General features: G+C 43.3%; 1 protein-coding gene across 6 annotated transcripts in view; it reads right to left on the bottom strand.

The window, feature by feature from the left end:
- LOC134602632 (sodium- and chloride-dependent betaine transporter-like) overlaps positions 1-21685 on the bottom strand; it is a 128417-nt gene that overhangs the window by 55948 nt on the left and 50784 nt on the right. Inside the window, exon 1 of one of the 6 annotated variants that reach the window (XM_063447711.1) lies at positions 18789-18827. The exons of 4 other annotated variants lie outside the window; for them this stretch is intronic. Coding sequence is in view for 1 of the 2 variants with exons in the window: in XM_063447705.1 (XP_063303775.1) it covers positions 18616-18671 (56 nt within the window). In the remaining variant the exon portion in view is untranslated. Of the gene's footprint in view, positions 1-18615; positions 18672-18788; positions 18828-21685 lie in introns of those variants that run through there. One more of the 6 variants, XM_063447705.1, reaches the window with a different exon arrangement.

The raw sequence follows: 21685 nt of genomic DNA, 5'->3' as shown, positions 1-21685 counted from the left end.
AAGCAAACCTAGATATGCCTTAAGAATTACTGTACTAAATGGCTTAAAAAAAACCCAATAACAACTTGTCTTTTAAATAATTTATTAACCTCAAAGCAGCGAACAAAACCATCTGTCATTTCTCAACATACAAGTGATACTCGAAAAATTTGAATATCGTGCAAAAGTTCATTTATTTCAGTAATGCAACGTAAAAGGGGAAACTAATATATGAGATAGACGCATTACATGCAAAGCAAGATAGTTCAAGCCGTGATTTGTCATAAGTGCCATGATTATGGCTTACAGCTCATGACTAGTGGTAGGTAAGTATGAGGTTAAAATGTTTTTTTTTTTTTTTTTTCTTCTTTTAATAATCAGAGCATTGTCTCATTGATTTCATAAAGGGACACTACAGGCACCCATATCACGACAGCTCATTGAAGTTTAATATAACCTCTTAATTGTTGAGAACAAAAGTACGATTTTTCAGTGAATAGAACAAATACCAATATCTAAAGTCACAACAATAGACAATCACAGTCTGCTTAAACTAATAACACACAAAGAATGAAATGTTGCCATGTTCCCTGTTAGCGAATCTACAATACATAAATCACTAAACAAGAATGGATTTCATGGGAGGATACCACAGAGGAAGCCACTGCTGTCCAAACAAAACACTGCTGCACGTTTACAGTTTGCACAAGAGCACCTGGATGTTCCACAGCAGTACTGGCAAAATATTCTGTGGACAGATGAAACCAAAGTTGAGGTGTTTGGAAGAAACACACAACACTATGTGTGGCGAAAAAGAGGCACAGCACACCAACATCAAAACCTCATCCCAACTGTGAAGTATGGTGGTGGGGGAATCATGGTTTGGGGCTACTTTGCTCCGTCAGGGCCTGGACGGATTGCTATCATTGAAGGAAAAATGAATTCCCAAGTTTATCAAGACATTTTGCAGGAGAACTTAAGGCCATCTGTCTACCAGCAGAAGCTCAACAGAAGATGGGTGTTACAACAGGACAATGACCCAAGGCAAAGAAGTAAATCAACAACAGAATGGCTTAAACAGAAGAAAATACGCCTTCTGAAGTGGCCCAGTCAGAGTCCTGACCTTAACCCGATTGAGATGCTGTGGCATGACCTCAAGAAAGCGATTCACACCAGACATTCCAAGAATATTGCTGAACTGAAACATTTCTGTAAAGAGGAATGGTCAAGAATTACTCCTGACCGTTGTGCACGTCTGATCTGCAACTACAGGAAACGTTTGGTTGAAGTTATTGCTACCAAAGGAGGTTCAACCAGTTATTAAATCCAAGGGTTCACATACTTTTTCCACCTGCACTGTGAATGTTTACATGGTGTGTTCATTAAAAACATGGCAACATTTCATTATTTGTGTGTTATTAGTTTAAGCAGACTGTGATTGTCTATTGTTGTGACTTAGATGATGATCAGATCACATTTTATGACCAATTTGTGCAGAAATCCATATCATTCCAAAGGGTTCACATACTTTTTCTTGCAACTGTATATATATATATATATATATATATATATACACAATACACAGCAGCACCCCATTTAAGCATGTTCAGGTGAGTGCAACCATCCCCCATGTTTCATATATATATATATATATATATTTTTTTATATATATATATATATATATATATATATATATATATATATATATAATAACATAATAATAGAAGAAAAAAAATGCGACTGTATTATTAATAATAAAATCTTTTTTAACAACAACAATACTTGAATAATAAATTAAAATTAATTAAATATTGTTAACTCTTTTGCTGAGGACGAAATGTGGTAATGTCGTCAGGTTTCCCCACTCCGTGTGCACGACGTCCTCCACATGTCGTCCAGTATACTCATTGTTGCGCTAATCCCGTGTCCAGGGCGAGATTAAGAGCCCAGTGGGCCTGGTGCTGACAATTATGATGGGCCTAATTACAAAATCTTATTGACCAAAAACAGTAAAACAGTCCTACCTCCTAAGCGTCATGTATCTGATGGAGATGGTGCTGGAGGGAAACTCATAGGATGCAGCTATAAGAAAACACATGCCCTATGCTAATCTCACGCTTTCATCTTTCAAGTAAACCCATACCTCCTAACAGCAGTGTCCAGTAAAGTAGGAAGTCTATGGATGTGGTAAAAGGATGGGCCACTGACACAAATCACATAACCAGAACTGCCTAAAGGGAGAACATACACAAAAAAGGGGCATGTCTGTGTCCCCATGTCTCCCATGTAACTAGGACACTAGGGAACACTGAGAGACCTGGGGACTCTGAGACTCTTGGGGACACTGGAAGACATGGGGACACTGGGTGACTTTGAGACACGAGGGGACACTGGGAGACATGGGGCACTGAGACACTGTGATACATAGGGGACACTGTGATTTATAGGGGACACTGGAGACTTGATAAAGACCTGGGTACAGTACAAAACGTTGCGGTGTCCAATAAACCTACTTAAATCTATCACAGTGAGTGCCTGAGATTTTTTTTCTTTTATACTAGGGGACACTGAGACACTTGGGAGCACTGGGAGACATGGGGACACTGGGAGACAAGGGGATTCTGAGAGACTAGGGGACACTGAGATACTAAGGACACTGAGACACTACAGAAACTGAGGGACACATGGGGCACTGAGAGACATGGGGCACTGAGACACTCTGATACGTAGGGGACACTCTGATACATAGGGGACACTGGAGACTTGCTAAAGACCTGGGTACAGGTCGAAACATTGCGGTGTCCAATAAACCTGCTTAAATCTATCACAGTGAGTGCCTGAGATTTTTTTCTTTTATACTAGGGGACACTGAGACACTAGGAGACATGGGGACACTGGGAGACATTGGAACACTGAGACACTGGGAGACTAGAGGACTTTGGGAGACTAGGAAACACTGAGACACTAGGGACACTGACACACTATGGAGAATGAGAGACACCAGGGACACTGGGAGACATGGGGATACTAAGATACTAGGGACACTGGCTGGGAGACATGGGGGCACTGGGAGTGTCCTATGTCTCCCAGGTCTCCCTGTATCCCCCAGTGTCTCCATGTCTCTCAGTGTCCCCTAGTGTCTCAGTGTCACCATGTCGCCCAGTGTCCCCTAGTGTTTGTATCCCCATGTCTCCCAGTGTCCCTTAGAGTATATGTCCCCATGTCTCCCAGTGTCCCAATGTCACTAGGACACTAAGGGACACTTAGAGACATGGGGACACTAAGAGACTAGGGGACACAGACACTAGGGACACTGAGAGACACCAGGGACACTGGGAGACATCGGGACATTGAGACACTAGGGACACTTGCTGGGAGACATGGGGACACAGACTAGGGGCCACTGGGAGAAATGGGGCCACTGTGTCCCTAGTGTCTCAGGGTCCCCATGTTCCCCAGTGTCCCTATGTCTCCCAGTGTCCCAATGTCTCAGCGTCCCCAAGTCTCTCACCGTCCCCGTGTCTCGCAGGCTCAGAGCTGCTGTCTGGACTCTCTGTGCAGAACTGCTCCCCCACGGATCAGTGAGTAGAGAGAGGCAGGGAGGGGGATGCTGTAACTTCTTATCCCTGCCTCTCTCCACTCAAAAATCAATGGGCCTATTCCATGGGCCAGGGCCTGGGCCTGGGCCTGGAGCTGCAGCTCCATCAGTGTTAATCCGGCCCTGCCCATGTCAATCAACAGCTTCTCCCACCCTGGAATAGCTGACAATGTGTTTGGCATATTCTAAGAAATTCCCAGTGGGTGGACACATCATGAATTCTGTTAAACCCAGGGTTTACAAAGCAGCAGCAAAGGGATTAAAGTGGACATTAGACACTGATAACAGAAAAAAAAGTTAAGTGACACGTTCCCTAACCCCTTACTCACTGAAGCAGCTAATTTATATTTGTTTTATTTCAATAAAGTAACTATGTTGGATAAGATGCATCTAAAAAGACATACCTCTGCAGAAACTCCAGGGTTGATGCCAGCTCTGATGGATAATGGGTGTTGAAGCAATATTAGCTCCCATTCTCAAACATTATGCACAGAGCAGAAAAGAAGGAGGGGATGTTGGATTTCATACAAGTAATCATTATTAGGCACACCCTCAGTTCACAGAAAGCTTCTTAGACACCTTCTAGGTTTAACCCTAACCTACTCAAACAATCGCAAACTAGGTCAGAAGATTTCCTGCAAACCACAACAGGAATGAAGAGACAAAAAATAAACATGACCAAATAAACATAAATAAATGTCAGTGAAAAAAAATAGTACTAATAAAAATCAAATGGTGATAAAACCATACACATTCATGTACAAAACCAAAAGCCTTGTGCCAGAAGAAAGGCATTGGTTTATGCCAAAAAGTTGTGGGTAGGATGTTACGCATGTGTTTCATTTTCTGGCAGGCTTTGTTTGTGCTGTTTGCTGCTAAGACTTTGTAAAAGAGTCTTCACTGATAAATATGAATCTTTTGTTGTTTTAAATATCAGTGTTAATTTTGGTGGCAAATTTCAATTTAGTTTTAGTCATAGTCTTTTGACTAAAAAGCCCTTTTAGTTTTAGTCGTATTTTAGTAATCTGAACTGTGTTCGTTTTAGTCTAGTTTTAGTCAACTAAATCGCCGGAAACAGTTTAGTCAATTAGATCTCCAGTAGCCTTAACCCCTTAAGGACCAAACTTCTGGAATAAAATGGAATAATGATGTGTCACACACGTCATGTGTCCTTAAGGGGTTAAAGGACCACTCTAGGCACCCAGACCACTTCAGCTTAATGAAGTGGTCTGGGTGCCAGGTCCTTCTAGGGTTAACCCATTTTTTCATAAACATAGCAGTTTCAGAGAAACTGCTATGTTTGTGAATGGGTTAATCCTTCCCCTATTTCCTCTAGGGCTGTCTCATTGACAGCCGCTAGAGGCGCTTGCGTGATTCTCACTGTGAAAATCACAGTGAGAGCACGCAAGCGTCCATAGGAAGGCATTATGAATGCCTCTTGCCGCGCGTGCGCATTCAGCCGACGGGGAGGAGAAGAGGAGGATCGGAGGAGGAGAGCTCTCCGCCCACCGCTGGAAAAAGGTAAGTTTTAAACACTTTCCCCTTTCCAGAGCCGGGCAGGAGGGGGTCCCTGAGGGTGGGGGCACCCTCAGGGCACTCTAGTGCCAGGAAAACGAGTATGTTTTCCTGGCACTAGAGTGGTCCTTTAAGTCGATAAGAATAAAATCTAATGGGTTTAGTTAAAGCTTCTATCTGTCTATTTTGCTCCTTCCCCAGTCCCTATTCGTCTCTCTATGTCCTCCCAGCCTCTCTAGGTGTTTCTCTCCCAAGCCCTGGTCTGTCTCTTTAGCCCCTTCCTTTGTGCAGTCTTAATTTTGGCGGCAAATGTCAATTTAGTTTAAGTCATAGTCTTTTGACGAAAATGCCATTTTAGTTTTAGTTGTATTTTAGTCATCTGAATTGTTTTAATTTTAGTCTAGTTTTTGTTGACTAAATCTCAAAAGATTTAGCCAACTAAAATTTTAATAAAATTGTTCATCGACAAAATTATCACTGGTGTGCATTCTTTTCTATTTTTAATATGCAAAACCAAAGCCATGGATTTAAATGCATTTATACAAATTTAACAGAACTGAAAGTGTAGCAATTTTAATAAATAATGTTATCCCCAAGAATTAGACAAATTAGTTCTTTCAAATAATGGCATGCCTAATTGCTACCATGAACAAAAATATCAATATGATATCATGCAGAACAAGATAAATAAAAACAACTAATTCAAACCTAGTGGAACCTTTGTTTGTAGGTAAAATATCCAGGTTCCAAGTTATTCAAAAGCTTTGTAATATCAACCATCCCATTAGGCTTCACCTTCTGTATATCCTGCCTCCTTAGCCTAAATCAAATAATATACTCATTCATGTGGTGCTTTAGTATACATGTAATGACACATATTGTGTCCTTCACATCATGCATATCAATAAATATATAATTTGTTCACATTTGCAAATAATATATTGTAAATTCTTAAACATTTTGTTGTCTCTCTTATGGAGTTCATATTTCACTGCAAATGCAAGTATGACGAGAATCAGGATGTTATAAATGAAGATTACTACGTAATCTTTGTAGAGATTTGTAACATATATCTGCTACAAAGGATGAAGCTGAACAGATTCATTTAAAAAACAAACAAAAAAAAACCTGTAATCAAATGTGTTAAAAATGGACAACATAATTGTCAATCACAAATCACATAATTTTAAAGGGTTATCCCAACCACCATAACCACTTCAGTAAAACACTGCACATACAAAGTCATCTGCACTTGTGCGCCAGGTGCCACGTACAGCCTGTTCTGGGTTCCAAATGTCAATTCTGTGCATAAAATATATCCGTCATCGGCTAGCACAGCCTTATTTCTCCTCTCCCTCCCTGAATTGAGCTTTTCCGCATCCCAATAAAATAAATATTTCCCCTCTCTCCCAGTCTCCCTCCCTACTCCCTCTCTGACTCAGATTGTGCACATGTACTCGAGCCAGCGAAACAATCCAATGACAGGCTTCTCTATAACACATCTGTGGTTACGCCGTGCAAGGTCCTTGCTGACTTCAGGAAGGGAAATAGAAGACATCGCCAGGAGCTTCGTTCAGTGCTGGATTCCAGTTGAGTAAAAAAACTTTTTGCATGTTTACAGGTCAATGAAGGGGGGGGGGGGGGGGTTGACCTAATTAAAAGTGCCGAAAATGGCACTTTAAAAAGATCCCCCTGCCGCACCCAACGATTACTTTAACTATTAGTAAAACATAAACTATAAGTGAAATGGTGCCCCATGGAAAGAAGTTTTTTTTTTTCCTGTACTGAATTTGAGTCCCATTTGCAGTGGTGACGTTTTTCTGTGGTGGGGCTCCACCTCTGTAATTTGATCCCTTTTCTCTCTGTAAACTTTGCCCTTAACCTGTTTGACTTTGCCCACTTAATATGCCACTACCCATATTCTATCATTAATATAATTAAGTTGTTATTACTTACAGTGTCACCTAATGGACCATTTTATGTTTAGTTTTTTTAATATTTTGCTACATAATAAGAAATTATTTTTTTATGTTTTCTGATCCTTATGCCTTCCATCTTGAAATGTTGGTAAACCACGAAGGCGTTCAGATTTCTCAAGTTGATCACCAGGCGGAAGTCCCCGGATATTTTCCTCACCAGAAATATGGAGCTGAAGAAACCCCCATCGTCCGGTGCCCACTGAACCACGCCCTTTTCGAAAAGGGCTTGAATCTCTGCATCTATCAGGGACTGCTGTACCCTCAAAGACACGGAAACCAAGACAGGGTGAACCTGGGTTGGCGGGGAATGAAAATATAGCCCCAAACAGTCTGAAGCAACCACGCATCTGAGGAGACCTCCCGACACATGTCCATGCAGTGAAACAACCTGCCCGCATGCAACAGAGTGGGAGGAGAACTGGTAGAAACGGGTCTCACCTGTAGGCATCCTTGCTCGCCCACAAGCCCGGCTCCTTCTACCTCGGTCCAACCTTTGGGGGTTGAAGGTCCGTGAGTGGTAGGATGGGAAGAAGGATGGTGCATGGGATCCTTGGTGACCAGATGGCCAGAATCGGCTGGCGACACGACCTCGCTGTCATCCAGCCCTGCCAAAAACACGGGAACGCTGTGGACGGAAGACCCTCTTCATTGAGGACTGGGCTTTGCTCAGGGTGGTGAAGAGGTTCACCAGCTTGTGAAGCTCCTTGATGAAGGGTTCTCTGAAGAGTAGACCCTTGGACAGGGGGTCCAGTTCCTTCGACCCCAAGTCTGACAGTCTGGCATCCATGCGTAAGAGGACTGCTTTCCTATGCTCTGTGCAGAGCGCAACGTTGGTATTGCCCAGCAGGCAAATAGAGCACAGAGCTGTATGGAAGCTGGGTCCAGGGCAGCACCCCGTGAAAAAGCCTCATCAACGAGCATGAGTATCCTGGCCAGGGGGCCCAGCATATCTAGCAGTTATCCTGTGCCAGTCGGAGGCTGCGCTCAACCCCTTTTTTAGGGTCACGCCCAGTATGTGTCATGTAGGTGGATACCATGGGGTCAGGGCGACCTTATCCATTAGCACGGGCCTGGGGCATTCCGCCTGTAATCTCCTCCACACTTCCCAGTCCAGAGGTCTGCAGACCAAGTAATGCACAAACTGTGCCAGGTGGTCGGACAGTGACCATTCAGAGGATCGGGGGTATCTGATGGACCAGGGGTCGAACAGGGGTTCGCCCGTAGTATCCAGGAATGCATTGTCATTCAGCAGGGGAACAGGTGTCCTTTGCGTGAAAGTGTCACCGGAGTCACGGGGCCACATGGGGTTGTCCGTGTCATCATCGTCCCACCTGTCTCCCTCGTAACGGCGTTAAGGGGTTAATGTGCTGCTGTGGAGTTCTAGTAAGGAGAAACTTAAGCAAATATGAAGCCTCCTGTCATGTTATAACATTACCACTGTAGGGTAAAGGGACATGGGACATTGCACCTAGACTACTTCAATGAGCTGAAATGGTCTGGGTGCCTACTGTGTTCCTTTAATATAGAAATGTAATGGAGTTTTGGAAAGAAAAAAAAGAACTAAGATTGTTCCTAGCAAATGTACCAACCTCCTTTCAAACATATATATGAATAGTACTTTATCCAAAAGGGCACAGGAATAATAAAATAAAACCTACTTTATATATTTATTAGTTTTTCCACTTTTGCATTTCCTTGTTGAATTTCTATTGTTTAAATGTTTTTTTTTTTTTTTTAAATCAAACCAATTCCTTTAAAATCGATTGCTGTGTTTTTCACCTTTTTTAAACAGTGAATCATTTGGTTGTGTCCTCTCTCACCCATTCCAACAGAATTATCTGCAGGATCCATCCCCGCTGCTTCCTTTTTCCAAAAAAATGAGAGCACTGACGGGTTAAACTGGTAAAGCTCTGTGTGTGTTTATAATCATACTACACATTTTTGTCCTGCATGGATAATATCCCTATAAGAGCTGAAGATGGATGGGTGCTTTACTCCCTACACCCAGTCATTGTACAAAACATGAACACAATCCAGAGATCAACACTGCAGGATCATGACCTGAGATCAAAGGGAGACATAATAACAGGACACTGAAGAAAACCACATCAAATGCAGGAAAGCAGAACTGGGTATTGTTGCTCAAAAGCCTAGCACTGCATTGCCCAGCCCCTGTTACCAACGAATTTCAATTAACAAGTTTTCACAGTATCCAATAATCTGCTATCCCAGCTTTTACTCTCTAATATAGGGCATCCTACTCTCCTGTACTGTTCAGCTGCTGTCTATTATAATGCAATGAATGATGTCTTTCAAACCCTCCAATAGTGCATTAATGAGTGTCTCTCTTAGTCCCTAATATCAAAAACCTAGCAATTTATATGTAAGGCTGGTGCAAGGATTCTGGCTACACAGGTGAAGATGTATTTTTTTTGCCTACCCTCAGAAAAAAAACACATCTTCACCTGTGTGTTACTTAACCCGCTTCTTGAGTTTCTTGTCACTTTTTATGTTTATAGTCCATTCTTTTGAATGTAGTGTAACGTATCTCCCTTTTGTTTCTTATTCCCCCTTTAGTGTATCTTGTTTCCGTTTTTACCCTTTGTGTTCCTTACATCTCCCCGTGTGTCTCCTACTTCCCCAAACCCCTTTGTGTGTCTCTTACTTACTTCCACCACTCTGTGTCTTTTATTTCTCCTAGACCCTGTGTGTCACTTTCTCCCCTGCAGCCCTTTATGTTTCTTTTTCTCCAACCAGCCTCTTTGTGTGTCTTTCTTTTTTTCTGCATCCCCTTTGTGTGGCTCCTTCTTCCCTCCTGCAGTCCTCTGTGTGTGTCTTCATCCTCTTCCCCAGCCCATCTGTGTGTCTCTTTTTACACTTCCCCAGCCACTCTGTGTCTCTCTTTCTCTCCCCCAGCCATATTGTGTGTCTCTTTTCCATTTCCCATTTGTGTCTCTTGCCTACAGCCCCTTTTTTGTGTCTCTTCTCCCGGCCCATTTTCTGTCTCTTTTTCTCCCCTTCTCCAGCCCTGCCGTGTCACTTTGTCCCCCAAGTCTTTCTGTGTGTCTCTTTTTCCCCACCACCCCCTCTGTGTGTCTCTTTATCCCCTTGGCCCATCTGAGTGTCTCTTTTCACCCCTTTAACAAAATAACCAATAAAGTCAGGGAGAATGTGTCAGGCTGGAAGCTTACCCCGATAACCCCTATTATTAAATATGGAATAGAAAAGGATCCATCCTTGGAAAAAGAAAGCAAGCCAGCCCTGTAGAGTATAGCATGTAAAACGTAACTTTTACTTATACTTAGTATTAAAATAGGAAATAATATATAAAAACATACAATAATAGTCAAAGGCTACTAGTGTGAATAGAGAGCAATAGTGATCTCCAATGTGATCTAGAGGTATATTGCAGTGAAAGACTTCTAAGCAAAAATACCTATCTTTTAAACTAGTATAAAGGGGAGAGTAGCATTAGTGTAATGGGGAAATAGGTGTAATTAGCACACGTTAATCATTGGGCAAAAAAGCATACCCAAATAAATATGAAAAAGACACTTAGATACAAGGTACAAAATTGTTATGAACATAGACATAGAACATATAGACGACGCACGTCTATGGAATTCTGTGCTGAGCAGCGATGAATGCGGCAGCCATCTTGGACCGGTCGCCGCTCTACTGAAGCTATTGAAGAACATTTAGAAAGCCCATCTCACAAAAGGTAAGTGAAGGACTTGGGGCACTTAATACCCCTACCCCTTAATACCCCTACCCCTAGTCCTGAATACCCCTACCCCTTAATACCACTACCCCTTACTATCCCTGCCCCTGCCCCTTAATACCCCAATAATACCCCTAGTCCTACCCCTACAGTGTTAATATCCCTACCCCAGCCTACATAGTCATTAATACCCTTACCCCAGCACACATAGTGTTAATACCACTACCCCAGCACACATAATGTTAATACCCCTACCACAGCACACATAGTGTTAATACACATAGTGTACTGGGGTAGGGGTATTAACACTGTGTGTGCTGGGGTAGGGGTATTAACAATATGTGTGCTGGGGTAAGGGTATTAATGACTATGTAGGCTGGGGTAGGGATATTAACACTGTAGGGGTAGGACTAGGGGTATTATAGGGGTATTAAGGGGCAGGGGCAGGGGTATTAAGGGGCAGGGGTATTGGGGACTAGGGGTAGGTGTATTAAGGGGTAGGGGTATTGAGGACTAGAGGTAGGGGTATTAAGGGGTAGGGGTATTGAGGACTAGGGGTAGGGGTTTTAAGGGGTAAAGATTGGGGTATTATGGGGTAGGGTTATTAAGTGCCCCAAGTCCTTCACTTACCTTTTGTGAGATGGGCTTTCTAAGTGTTCTTCAATAGCTTCAGTAGAGCGGCGACCGGTCCAAGATGGCTGCTGCATTCCTTGCCACTCAGCACAGATTGAGGCGTCTAGGTATTCTATGTCTATGGTTATCATTATCAACCCTGTATCTTTTCAGTCACAATTACAATAGGTTGAAGTGAATTGTGAAAAGTAGTGATACAAAGTTGCACAATAAGTTTAAATCGTCTTGCATTAATTAAATAAATGTATCTAAGTATATGAAGAGTATAAGTGGTAAATAAAGAAAAAGCTGTATCTGAAAATGCCGTGCTGTCCTCTCCTGTCTGCCTCCCAGAGGCTGTGGCATTATGGGAAATCCAGCCCTGAGCAGAACAAGTCATAGAGGAACCTCCAGTGTCTGTGTGTGAGGCCGGACAGGAAGTGGAAGGGATCTACTAACAGTCTCTTACAAGGGAAATTGCAGGTGCGGCAGGGACAGCATTGAGTGATTAACACAGTATATTCAACTCCGTGTTAATAATAGGAGGGTGAATACTTTACAAATACACATTCAAACTCTACATGTCTGTACCCAAAGCACCCCCTTTCCTCCCGGTGGAAGACGTATGGAGAGGGCGCTATGAGGAGCCATGTAAGGGAGGGGGAGACATCAGCTGATGAACTATGTTCTATGTTATAATTTCTGTGTTGTGGAGGTGGACATACTAACACATCCTCCCCACACACATTCATACCCATAGAGTCACCCTCCTAATCATCTCCCCCATAGTCACCACACCGACAGTCACCCCTGTCGATACACAGTCACATATACACACACGACTCAAAGCCTTGCGAAAAAACAAGACCACACGTCAAGACCACAAGCAACCCAGTCAGGGCCGCCACCAGAAATTTTGGGGCCCCTAACTGAGCTCAGGGTCTGGGCCCCTGGGGGCCCGCCTCCAAAACCGCCCACAGAGACCGCCTCCAAATCCCGCCCACAGGAATACACACACAGACACAAACACATTCACTGATACAAAAGGACACAGATACACACACACACACACTGATACATACTAACAGACACACATATTGATACGCATATAGGCATACATACTGACACACACATACTGAGACATGCACACATATACAGACACACAGGCGTACATAGTGACAGACACATACTAACATACATACAGACACACATGCATAAGGACATACAGACATAGACACATTCATAATGACATACAGACAGACATTCATACTGACACACATATTCATACTGACATGCAGACATACATACACTGACATTCATACACACATAATGACATGCATACATATAGACATACATGCATACAGACATACATGCATACAGACATACATTCATACTGGCATACATTCATACTGGCATACATTCATACTAGCATACATACATTCATACAGACACTGACATCCATACATACACACATTCATAATGACATACAGACATACATTCATACATACAGATATACAGACATACATACACACATTCATAATGACATGCAGACATACATACACTGACATTCATACACACATAATGACATGCATACAAATAGACATACATGCATACAGACATACATACAGACATACATAGTTACATACATACATTCATACTGGCATACATACATCCATACAGACACTGACATCCATACAGACACACATTCATAATGACATACAGACATACATACACTGACATTCATACATACACACATTCATAATGACATACAGACACACATACACTGACATTCATACACACATAATGACATGCATACAGATAGACATACATGCATACAGACATAAATTCATACAGACAGACATACACACATTCATAATGACATGCAGACATACATCCACTGACATTCATACACACATAATGACATGCATACAGATAGACATACATGCATACAGACATACATGCATACACACAGACAGACATACAGACAGACAGACATACACACACACAGACATACAGACAGACAGACATAGACACAGACATACAGACACACAGACAGACATACATACACATATACACACACAGACATACATACACACAGACAGACAGACATACACACATGCATACACACATACACAGACAGACATACATACTCACAGACAGACATACACACAGACAGACATACATACATACATACACAAACAGACAGACACACACACAGACAGACAGACATACACACATACACATAGACAGACATACACACACAGACATACATACACACAGACAGACATATACACAGACAGACAGACAGACAGACATACAGACAGACACAGACAGACATACATTCACACACACACATAGCTCATTTTCCAGCCACCCTCCTGTTTCTTACCTTGTCCTTGCAGGAGGGTGGCTGGCTGGGGCTTATGGGACTTGCAGTCGGGCGGGCGCTCCTCCCGCGCGGAGTGAGCTGGGAGGAAGTGACCACTTCCTCCCAGCAGCACTTGCGCTGCGGCGGCATTTTTAATTTTTTTTAAAGGGTCCCGGTCGGCGCTATACCACGACCACAGCGCTGACCGGGCCCCTGAAGATATGGGGCCCATCGGCTGGCCCTAAGTGCATGGGCCACCCGATGGGCCCCATCAGCGTGCGGGCGCTGGTGCAACTGCACCGGCGGCAGTTCCGCTGCTACACGTGGGGCCCGGGCGGCCGGGCCCCCCAGGGCTGCCGGGCCCGTGACAACTGTTATGGTTGTCACCCCCTGATGGCGGCCCTGAACCCAGTCCATGCAACCAACAAGCACACAACCTTCCACTCCCGAACACACACATAGATATACATACACACACACAGATATACATTACAAACACACTCAAAGATGAACAAACACATAAATATACACTCAGACGCACACAAATACTTGTTGCTAGACACACACTCACAGGCACATGCACAGGTACACAATGCAAAACTGATACACACTGTCGGTTTGTATGTGTCAGTGAGTGTCTTTGTACACCAGTGTGTTTGCATATGTATGTATTTGTTTGTGTGCCTGTGAAAGTGTCATCCTGGCAGCAATGTGCCACATGTATACAATATACATGGCACATATATTACATGTGGAGGGAAATGTTATTTATGTACAGCACTGTGGTACATGGTTTTAAAATTTTGTCCTAACAAAATTTTTATTTTTGTTTCCATTAACCCCTTAGTGACCACGGACGTACAGGGTACGTCAACCAAAAAATGGTTGTTAACGACCGCCTACGTACCCTGTACATCCGCGGCCAAAATGAGCGCTGAAAACGATCGTGATCGCTTCCAGACACTCTAGGGGTATTCCACAATGCCTCGCTATAATACCAATATTTATATGAAAATACACTTATATATATATATATAATTTCATTCTATGTATATCTCTTTGACGACCGTAGACATACTGAGTACATCCGACAAAAAATGGTTGTTAAGGACTGCAGACATACCTAGTATGTTAGCGGCAAATAGGAGTCCTGGACTTACCTGGACTGGCAATCCGTGGTGATCACGGTGGGGGGGGGGGACTGCTGGAGACCCTAGCAGTCCCCCTGCCGCAGCTCCGGCCACCCCGGCCCTCCAGGGCCATGTGATCACCATGATCATATCGCCGCAATAGGACTCTAGGATCTGCAAGCAGGGGGACTGTCTGAGCTGTCAGGCAGTCCCCCAGGCTGCTAAAAGGTAAAAAAAATTGTAAAATAAAATACATTATACATATTTCTATATGCGTATTATATGTGTGTGTGCATATATATATATATATATATATATATGTGTGTGTATGTGTGTGTATACATATATACACAAACACACACACTTGTATTATATATATATAAATATATATATTTATATTATATAAAATGCAAAGAAAAAACATTAATAAAACTCAAATAAAAACGCTAACTTTAGGCCAGCGTTTATGACTAAGTGGCTACTACAGAAGACTGGACATACACCATGGTATGCAATGATGGGGTTATTTTACATTCCTGGGCTACCATATGGTCTCAAACTGCAACACAAATGCAACCCAGCAAACCAATTTGACAAACTGAATTGGGCAAGCCCTATATTGACCCTGTAACTTTCAAAAACACCATAAAACTTGTACATACGGGGTATTGTTAAACTAGGGAGACTTTTCTGAACACAAATATGAGTGTTATAAATCAGTAAAACTTATAACGACAATGAACTCACCAGTAAAAGTGCAGTTTTTGTGTAAAAAAAATGCAAAAAACAAATAAAAATGCAAAATTTGGCCAGCGTTTGTGACTAAGTGGCTACTACAAAAGACTGGACATACCCCATGTTAAATACCCTGGGTTATCTACATTTTAAAATGGTATGCTATGATGGGGTTATTTCACATTCCTGGGCTACCATATGGTCTCAAAATGCAACACCGACCCAGAAAACCAATCTTGCAAACTGAATTGGTCAAGTTCTATATTGACTCTGTAACTTTCAAAAACACCATAAAACCTGTACATGGGGGGGGGGTATTGTTATACTCAGGAGACTTCTCTGAATACAAATATGAGTGTTATAAATCAGTAAAACTTATCACGACAATGAAATCAACAGTAAAAGTGCAGTTTTCCTTCCTGTGGAATAGCCTGCCTACCACCATCAGACTCTCCCCTACTCTTCAATCGTTTAAGAAGTGCCTTAAAAACCTATCCCTTTAGGAAAGCTTATGGCCTCCCAGAGTAATCTCTACCTTACATACCTGTCTCTCCTAAAAGCAGGGCCGGATTAACATAGGGGCTGATGGAGCTGCAGCTCCAGGCCCAGGCCCATGGAATAGGCCCATTTTTTTATTTATTTTTTTTACACACTTTTCTTGGGTTTTCCACCTGACTGGTATTGTACCAGCACCACCGGTATTTGGGGTTGCCTGGCCGTGCCGGTATTGCAGTAATACTGGCAATACAAATGCAGATATTTTTCTCAGTATAAATTGAGATTACTCTGCAATACCAGCACCAGCCAGTAGGGGTCACTGTGTATGGAGAGAGTCAGGGACCGGAAGTTACAGCATATCCCTCCCTGCCTCTCTCTACTCACTGATCCACGGGGGAGCAGCTACACAGCACAGAGAGTTCAGACAGCAGCTCCCAGTCTGCAGACAGACAACAGATCAGGGAAGTGAAGGATGGGGGGAAAGGCAGCAGGGAAACATGGGGACACTGAGACACTAGGGGACACTGAGACACTTGGGGACACTGAGACACTAGAGGACACTGTGAGACATAGGGGCATTGGGAGACACAAGGGACACAGTGTCTCCATGTCTTCCAGTGTCCCCATGTCTCCTAGTCAATGTCCCTAGTGTCTCAGTGTCCCCACAGCTCCCAGTGTCCCCTAGTCCCCCAGTGTATGTGTCCCCATGTCTCTCAGTGTCTCTAGAGTCTCATTGCCCCCATGTGTCCCAGTGTCCCCAAATATCTGTCTCCCAGTGTCCACATGTCTCCCAGCCCGTGTCCCTAGTGTCTCAGTGTCCCCATGTCTCCCAGTGTCCTTATATCTCCCAGCCAGTGTCCCTAGTGTCTGTGTCCCCATGTCTCCCAGTGTCCCCAAATATATTTCTCCCAGTGTCCATATGTCTCCCAGCCAGTGTCCCTAGCGTCTCATTGTCCCCATGTCTCCCAGTGCCCCCAAATATTTCAGTGTCCCCATGTTTCCCATTGTTTCCATGTCTGTATCCACAAGTGCCCCCATGTCTCACAGTGTCCCCAAGTGTCTCAGTGTCCCCATGCCTCCCAGCCAGTGTCCCTAGTGTCTCAGTGTCCCCATGTCTCCCAGTGTCCCCTAGTCTCCCAGTGTCCCCTAGTCTCCCAGTGTCTGTGTCCCTAGTGTCTGTGTCCCCATGTGTCCCAGTGTCTCCATGTCTCCCAGTGTCCCCATGTCTGTATCCACAAGTGCCCCCATGTCTCCCAGTGTCCCTAAGTGTCTCAGTGTCCCCAAGTGTTTCAGTGTCCCCTGGTGTCTCAGTGTCCCCATGTCTCACTGTGTGCACATGTCTCACTGTATCCACATGTCTCTCAGTGTCCCCTAGTATCCTAGTGACAAGGGAAACACTGAGACATGGGGACATGGGGAGAAATGAGGACACTGAGACACTGGAAGACTAGGGGACTGGGCGTCCAATTCTTTGGACAGACATGACCCTTTTTGGGCATGTTTGCCCCCTTTTGGCAGTTCTGGTCAGTGTTAAACTGCTTAAAATTGTTTAGTATTTAATGGAGGGATAGTGCCATGAGACTCCAGGCACTATAACAGATTCAGTGAGATGAATTGGTTGTAGTGCCTACAGTGTCCATTTAATAACTTTGCAAATGTTCTTCCCTGCTATTCTCTTAAAGGGTTTCTTCAAACCTTTTTTGTTTTTATTAGAATAATGCCCTATTAGCATTATTCTGTACATCCCACCCAAAGAAAGGCTCAAACAGCATTTTAAAATACGTTTTCACTTACCTTGGCTAAGCTCCTGGTGCAGCTTGTTGCGCCCCAGTGTGATGCCACCGGAGAAGCAACAAGGTCCAATCAAAGCTTTTGGGTAGGAAATAGAGATGCTGCTAGGGCTGTTTTCAGTGTGGAAGGGAGGGAAGGGAGACAAGAGCTTCCCCTATCACAGTATCCTTATAACAGATGTAAACTATGCACAGAATTGGCATTATGCAGCCAGGAATAGAGTTCTGGGCTGTCTAGGAAATGTGTGCCAGGGGTGCAACTAGCCCTCTGCACATGATTAAAAATAATTCAAAAAGCAGAAGTGGTCTTTAGAGTGATTAGAGTAACTCTTTCATGTGGGATCCTTCAGTATTTATGAAAAATAAATTTAACAATAACCAGAACCAGTCCCTGATATCTAATAATTTTACTCAACCAGTGTTTGCCTTCCTTCTCAGTGCTTCAGACGTCCTATTATACTCACAGCCCCCTTTAGAATAGCTACATCTTCCTTATCATACACATAATGCATAGAACTGAACTCCAAACACTATTCTAAGTGACTGTTTGCATGTTAGGTATTTCTTTGTGAGTAAAAAGCTCTGAATGCAATAACTATTAAATTAATGCATATAATAATCAGTATATAGCAGTATGCATTTCATATATAACTATGTGTGTGTGTGTGTGTGTGTGTACGGCATACATACCAAGTATCTGTGCAGCTAACGGCCTCAGAAATTGTATTTGTTGATCTGTTTTTCATTTCCTCCTCCTGATCCCCTCCTACAGAGTCTAACTTAAGAAATACAAACTTAAATTCCTAATGCATACACAATTAGCTACAGATGTGCCTCACAGGGACGGACAAACTTTGCTCTACCAATTTTTGTGAGAGTGCACGTCTAATCACTTTCAGCCAAAGCCATACTCTTAAATGTTACTACAAATCTCTATATTTCTTCTGCACAGTTTTAAAGTGTGGTCTTGAAGACTGCATTGTTTAATCATGTGAACAATAACGTATTTGTATTCTCTCACTCTCTCTGAGGTTCCTACCCTATCAGCATGAGATTTTAAATGTACAATTACAAAAACACATTTATTTTCTCCATTTGTCTGACTTCCATTATAATACTAGATTATTGACCATCTCATTTATTTTAGAACGTATTTATGAATATATATTGCCTATCTTTCTAAAATATTTCAGCAGACATAAACGCAATCGATGCATAACAACATTTAAAATTGTCTCAGTCATACTATTACATTCTTTTATTTATTAAGATACATAGAAAATAGACATCAAATGCTGCACTAGATTATATACTTATAAAAGGGGGATAACAATGTAAACATAAAACACAGTAATGCTCACTTTTACCATATATATATATATATATATATATATATATATATATATATATACATACAGGTTTTCACAGAGTTGCTGTGTAGGGATATTTTGTTTAATGGTAAATATGGTCCAGAAATTGTCTAAATATAGATAAAACCTAAACCTTGTTGCCTGGTTTGTGAATCCATGATAAACAGGTGTATCCAATAGAGATGTCGCGAACATAAAATTTTCCGTTCGCAAATGGCGAACGCGAATTTCCGGAAATGTTCGCGAACGGGCGAACCGGGTGAACCGCCATAGACTTCAATAGGCAGGCAATTTTTTTTTCAGATTTAAAGTTTTTTTATTTCCATAAATTCAATAAATCAGGGGGGGTACAGAAAGGAAGAAAAAAGGGGGACAATGGGGACAAAGTATAATCACAGCGTGTACATTACATCCAGTTATATTGACACTCATATACATCGTACTGACCAGTGTACAATTAGTAAATGTCGGTGGTGGAGTGTTGGTGTTGGTCGTATGTGCGACCATCAAAATAATGTGTTATATTGTTAACGGTGCGGTCCTGTGTTGTTTATGGGTTAGGTATTACCGTTCTGGGTCATGCCTTTCACGTAGTATAAGTGATGCCATGTGGAATGTAAGCCACAGTGTACGATGGTCCGTTGCCTCTTCTCATTTGGGGTTAATTCCGACCGTGGGTGAAACAATTCGCTAGCGTGGGGTGTGTAGTGGTGGGAAGTGTGAGGAGGATGGGGGGGTGTGAGGATGGTACGCACTGCGTATGTGTGGTGTTGCACAATGGTACAGTACAATACAATGCAGTACAATGCGTTACAATGCAAACAGGTACAGCCAGGTCTATGAATCATTGGTGTTTCCAATAAGGAGCAAAACCTCAGTATCACATTGGTGGAATGGTGATATTACATGAAATGGTGACATTACATTAAAAGACCGATGCTAAATCAGCGGATACAATATAACATAACATATGCTAATATTAATGCATTGCAGTTGGTACAATGAGACTTGTTGTCTGGTTCGATAATTTGCGTATATGGCTTGGTGTTTGTCGCTTTCTGTGCTAGCACCGTCTGGTAACCCAGGTGTCGTGTTGCCTAGCCCAATCGGTTCGTATCGGTGGTGTTGTGTTTGGTTTCAACAGGTGTAGGGTTTACGTACTGTTGAGGCAGGCAAATTTTAAAACCCACAGGGACTCTTTCTGGCCACAATAGTGATGGAAAACTTGTTTCAAGGGGACTAACACCTGGACTGTGGCATGCCAGAGGGGGATCCATGGCAAAACTCCCATGGAAAATTACATAGTTGATGCAGAGTCTGGTTTTAATCCATAAAGGGCATAAATCACCTAACATTCCTAAATTGTTTGGAAGACGGCGTGACACTGCCGCATGCGGGATGTGGAATAGTACCTGGGGAGCTGGGGGGGTGCCGTTGATGTGGAGCAAGACGCAGCAGCAGAAGAGGACTTAGCCGAGGAGGTTATGAAAGAGGATGGAGTAGGAGGAGTAGAGGAGGTGACAGCAGGCCTGCCTGCAAGTCGTGGCGGTGTCACCAACTCCTCTGCAGAGCCACGCATTCCATGCTTGGCAGCCGTCAGCAGGTTTACCCAATGCGCAGTGTAGGTGATATACCTGCCCTGACCATGCTTTGCAGACCAGGTATCAGTGGTCAGATGGACCCTTGCCCCAACACTGTGTGCCAGACATGCCATTACTTCTTTTGGCACAATCGAGTAGAGGTTGGGGATTGCCTTTTGTGCAAAAAAATTCAGGCCGGGTACCTTCCACTGCGGTGTCCCAATAGCTACAAATTTTTGGAACGCCTCAGACTCCACCAGCTTGTATGGTAAAAGCTGGCGGGCTAAGAGTTCAGACAAGCCAGCTGTCAGATGCCGGGCAAGGGGTTGACTTTGTGACATTGGCTTCTTACGCTCAAACATGTCCTTGACAGACCCCTGACTGTGGGCAGATGAGCAGGAACTGCTCAAGGCGAGAGACGGAGTGGCGGATGGTTGAGAAGGGGCAAGGAGGACAGCAGTGGTTGACGTGGTTGAAGATGCTGGACCAGGAGGAGGATGGTGGCTTTGAGTTTGTGTCCTGCTTGTACTCATGTGTTGATCCCATAGGTGTTTGTGATGTGCGATCATGTGCCTTCGCAAAGCAGTGGATGTTGGACTTCCCACGACTCAGTTTCTTTTGGCACAGGTTGCAAATGGCATCGCTGTTGTCAGAGGCAGACACACAAAAAAAATGCCACACTGCTGAGCTCTGCAATGACGGCATTCTGGTGGTGGCAACAGCATGCGTTGATTGGCGTGCTGTCTGGCTGACCCCGGGTGCCGATGCATGCTGTCTGACTGTGCCACTAGCTCCTTGCGACGACCTCCC

Source organism: Pelobates fuscus, chromosome 3, assembly GCF_036172605.1.
Source record: "Pelobates fuscus isolate aPelFus1 chromosome 3, aPelFus1.pri, whole genome shotgun sequence".
Lineage (NCBI taxonomy): Eukaryota > Metazoa > Chordata > Amphibia > Anura > Pelobatidae > Pelobates > Pelobates fuscus.
The sequence above is the reverse complement of the archived record's forward strand: the minus strand, read 5'-3'. Positions and strand labels throughout refer to the sequence as shown.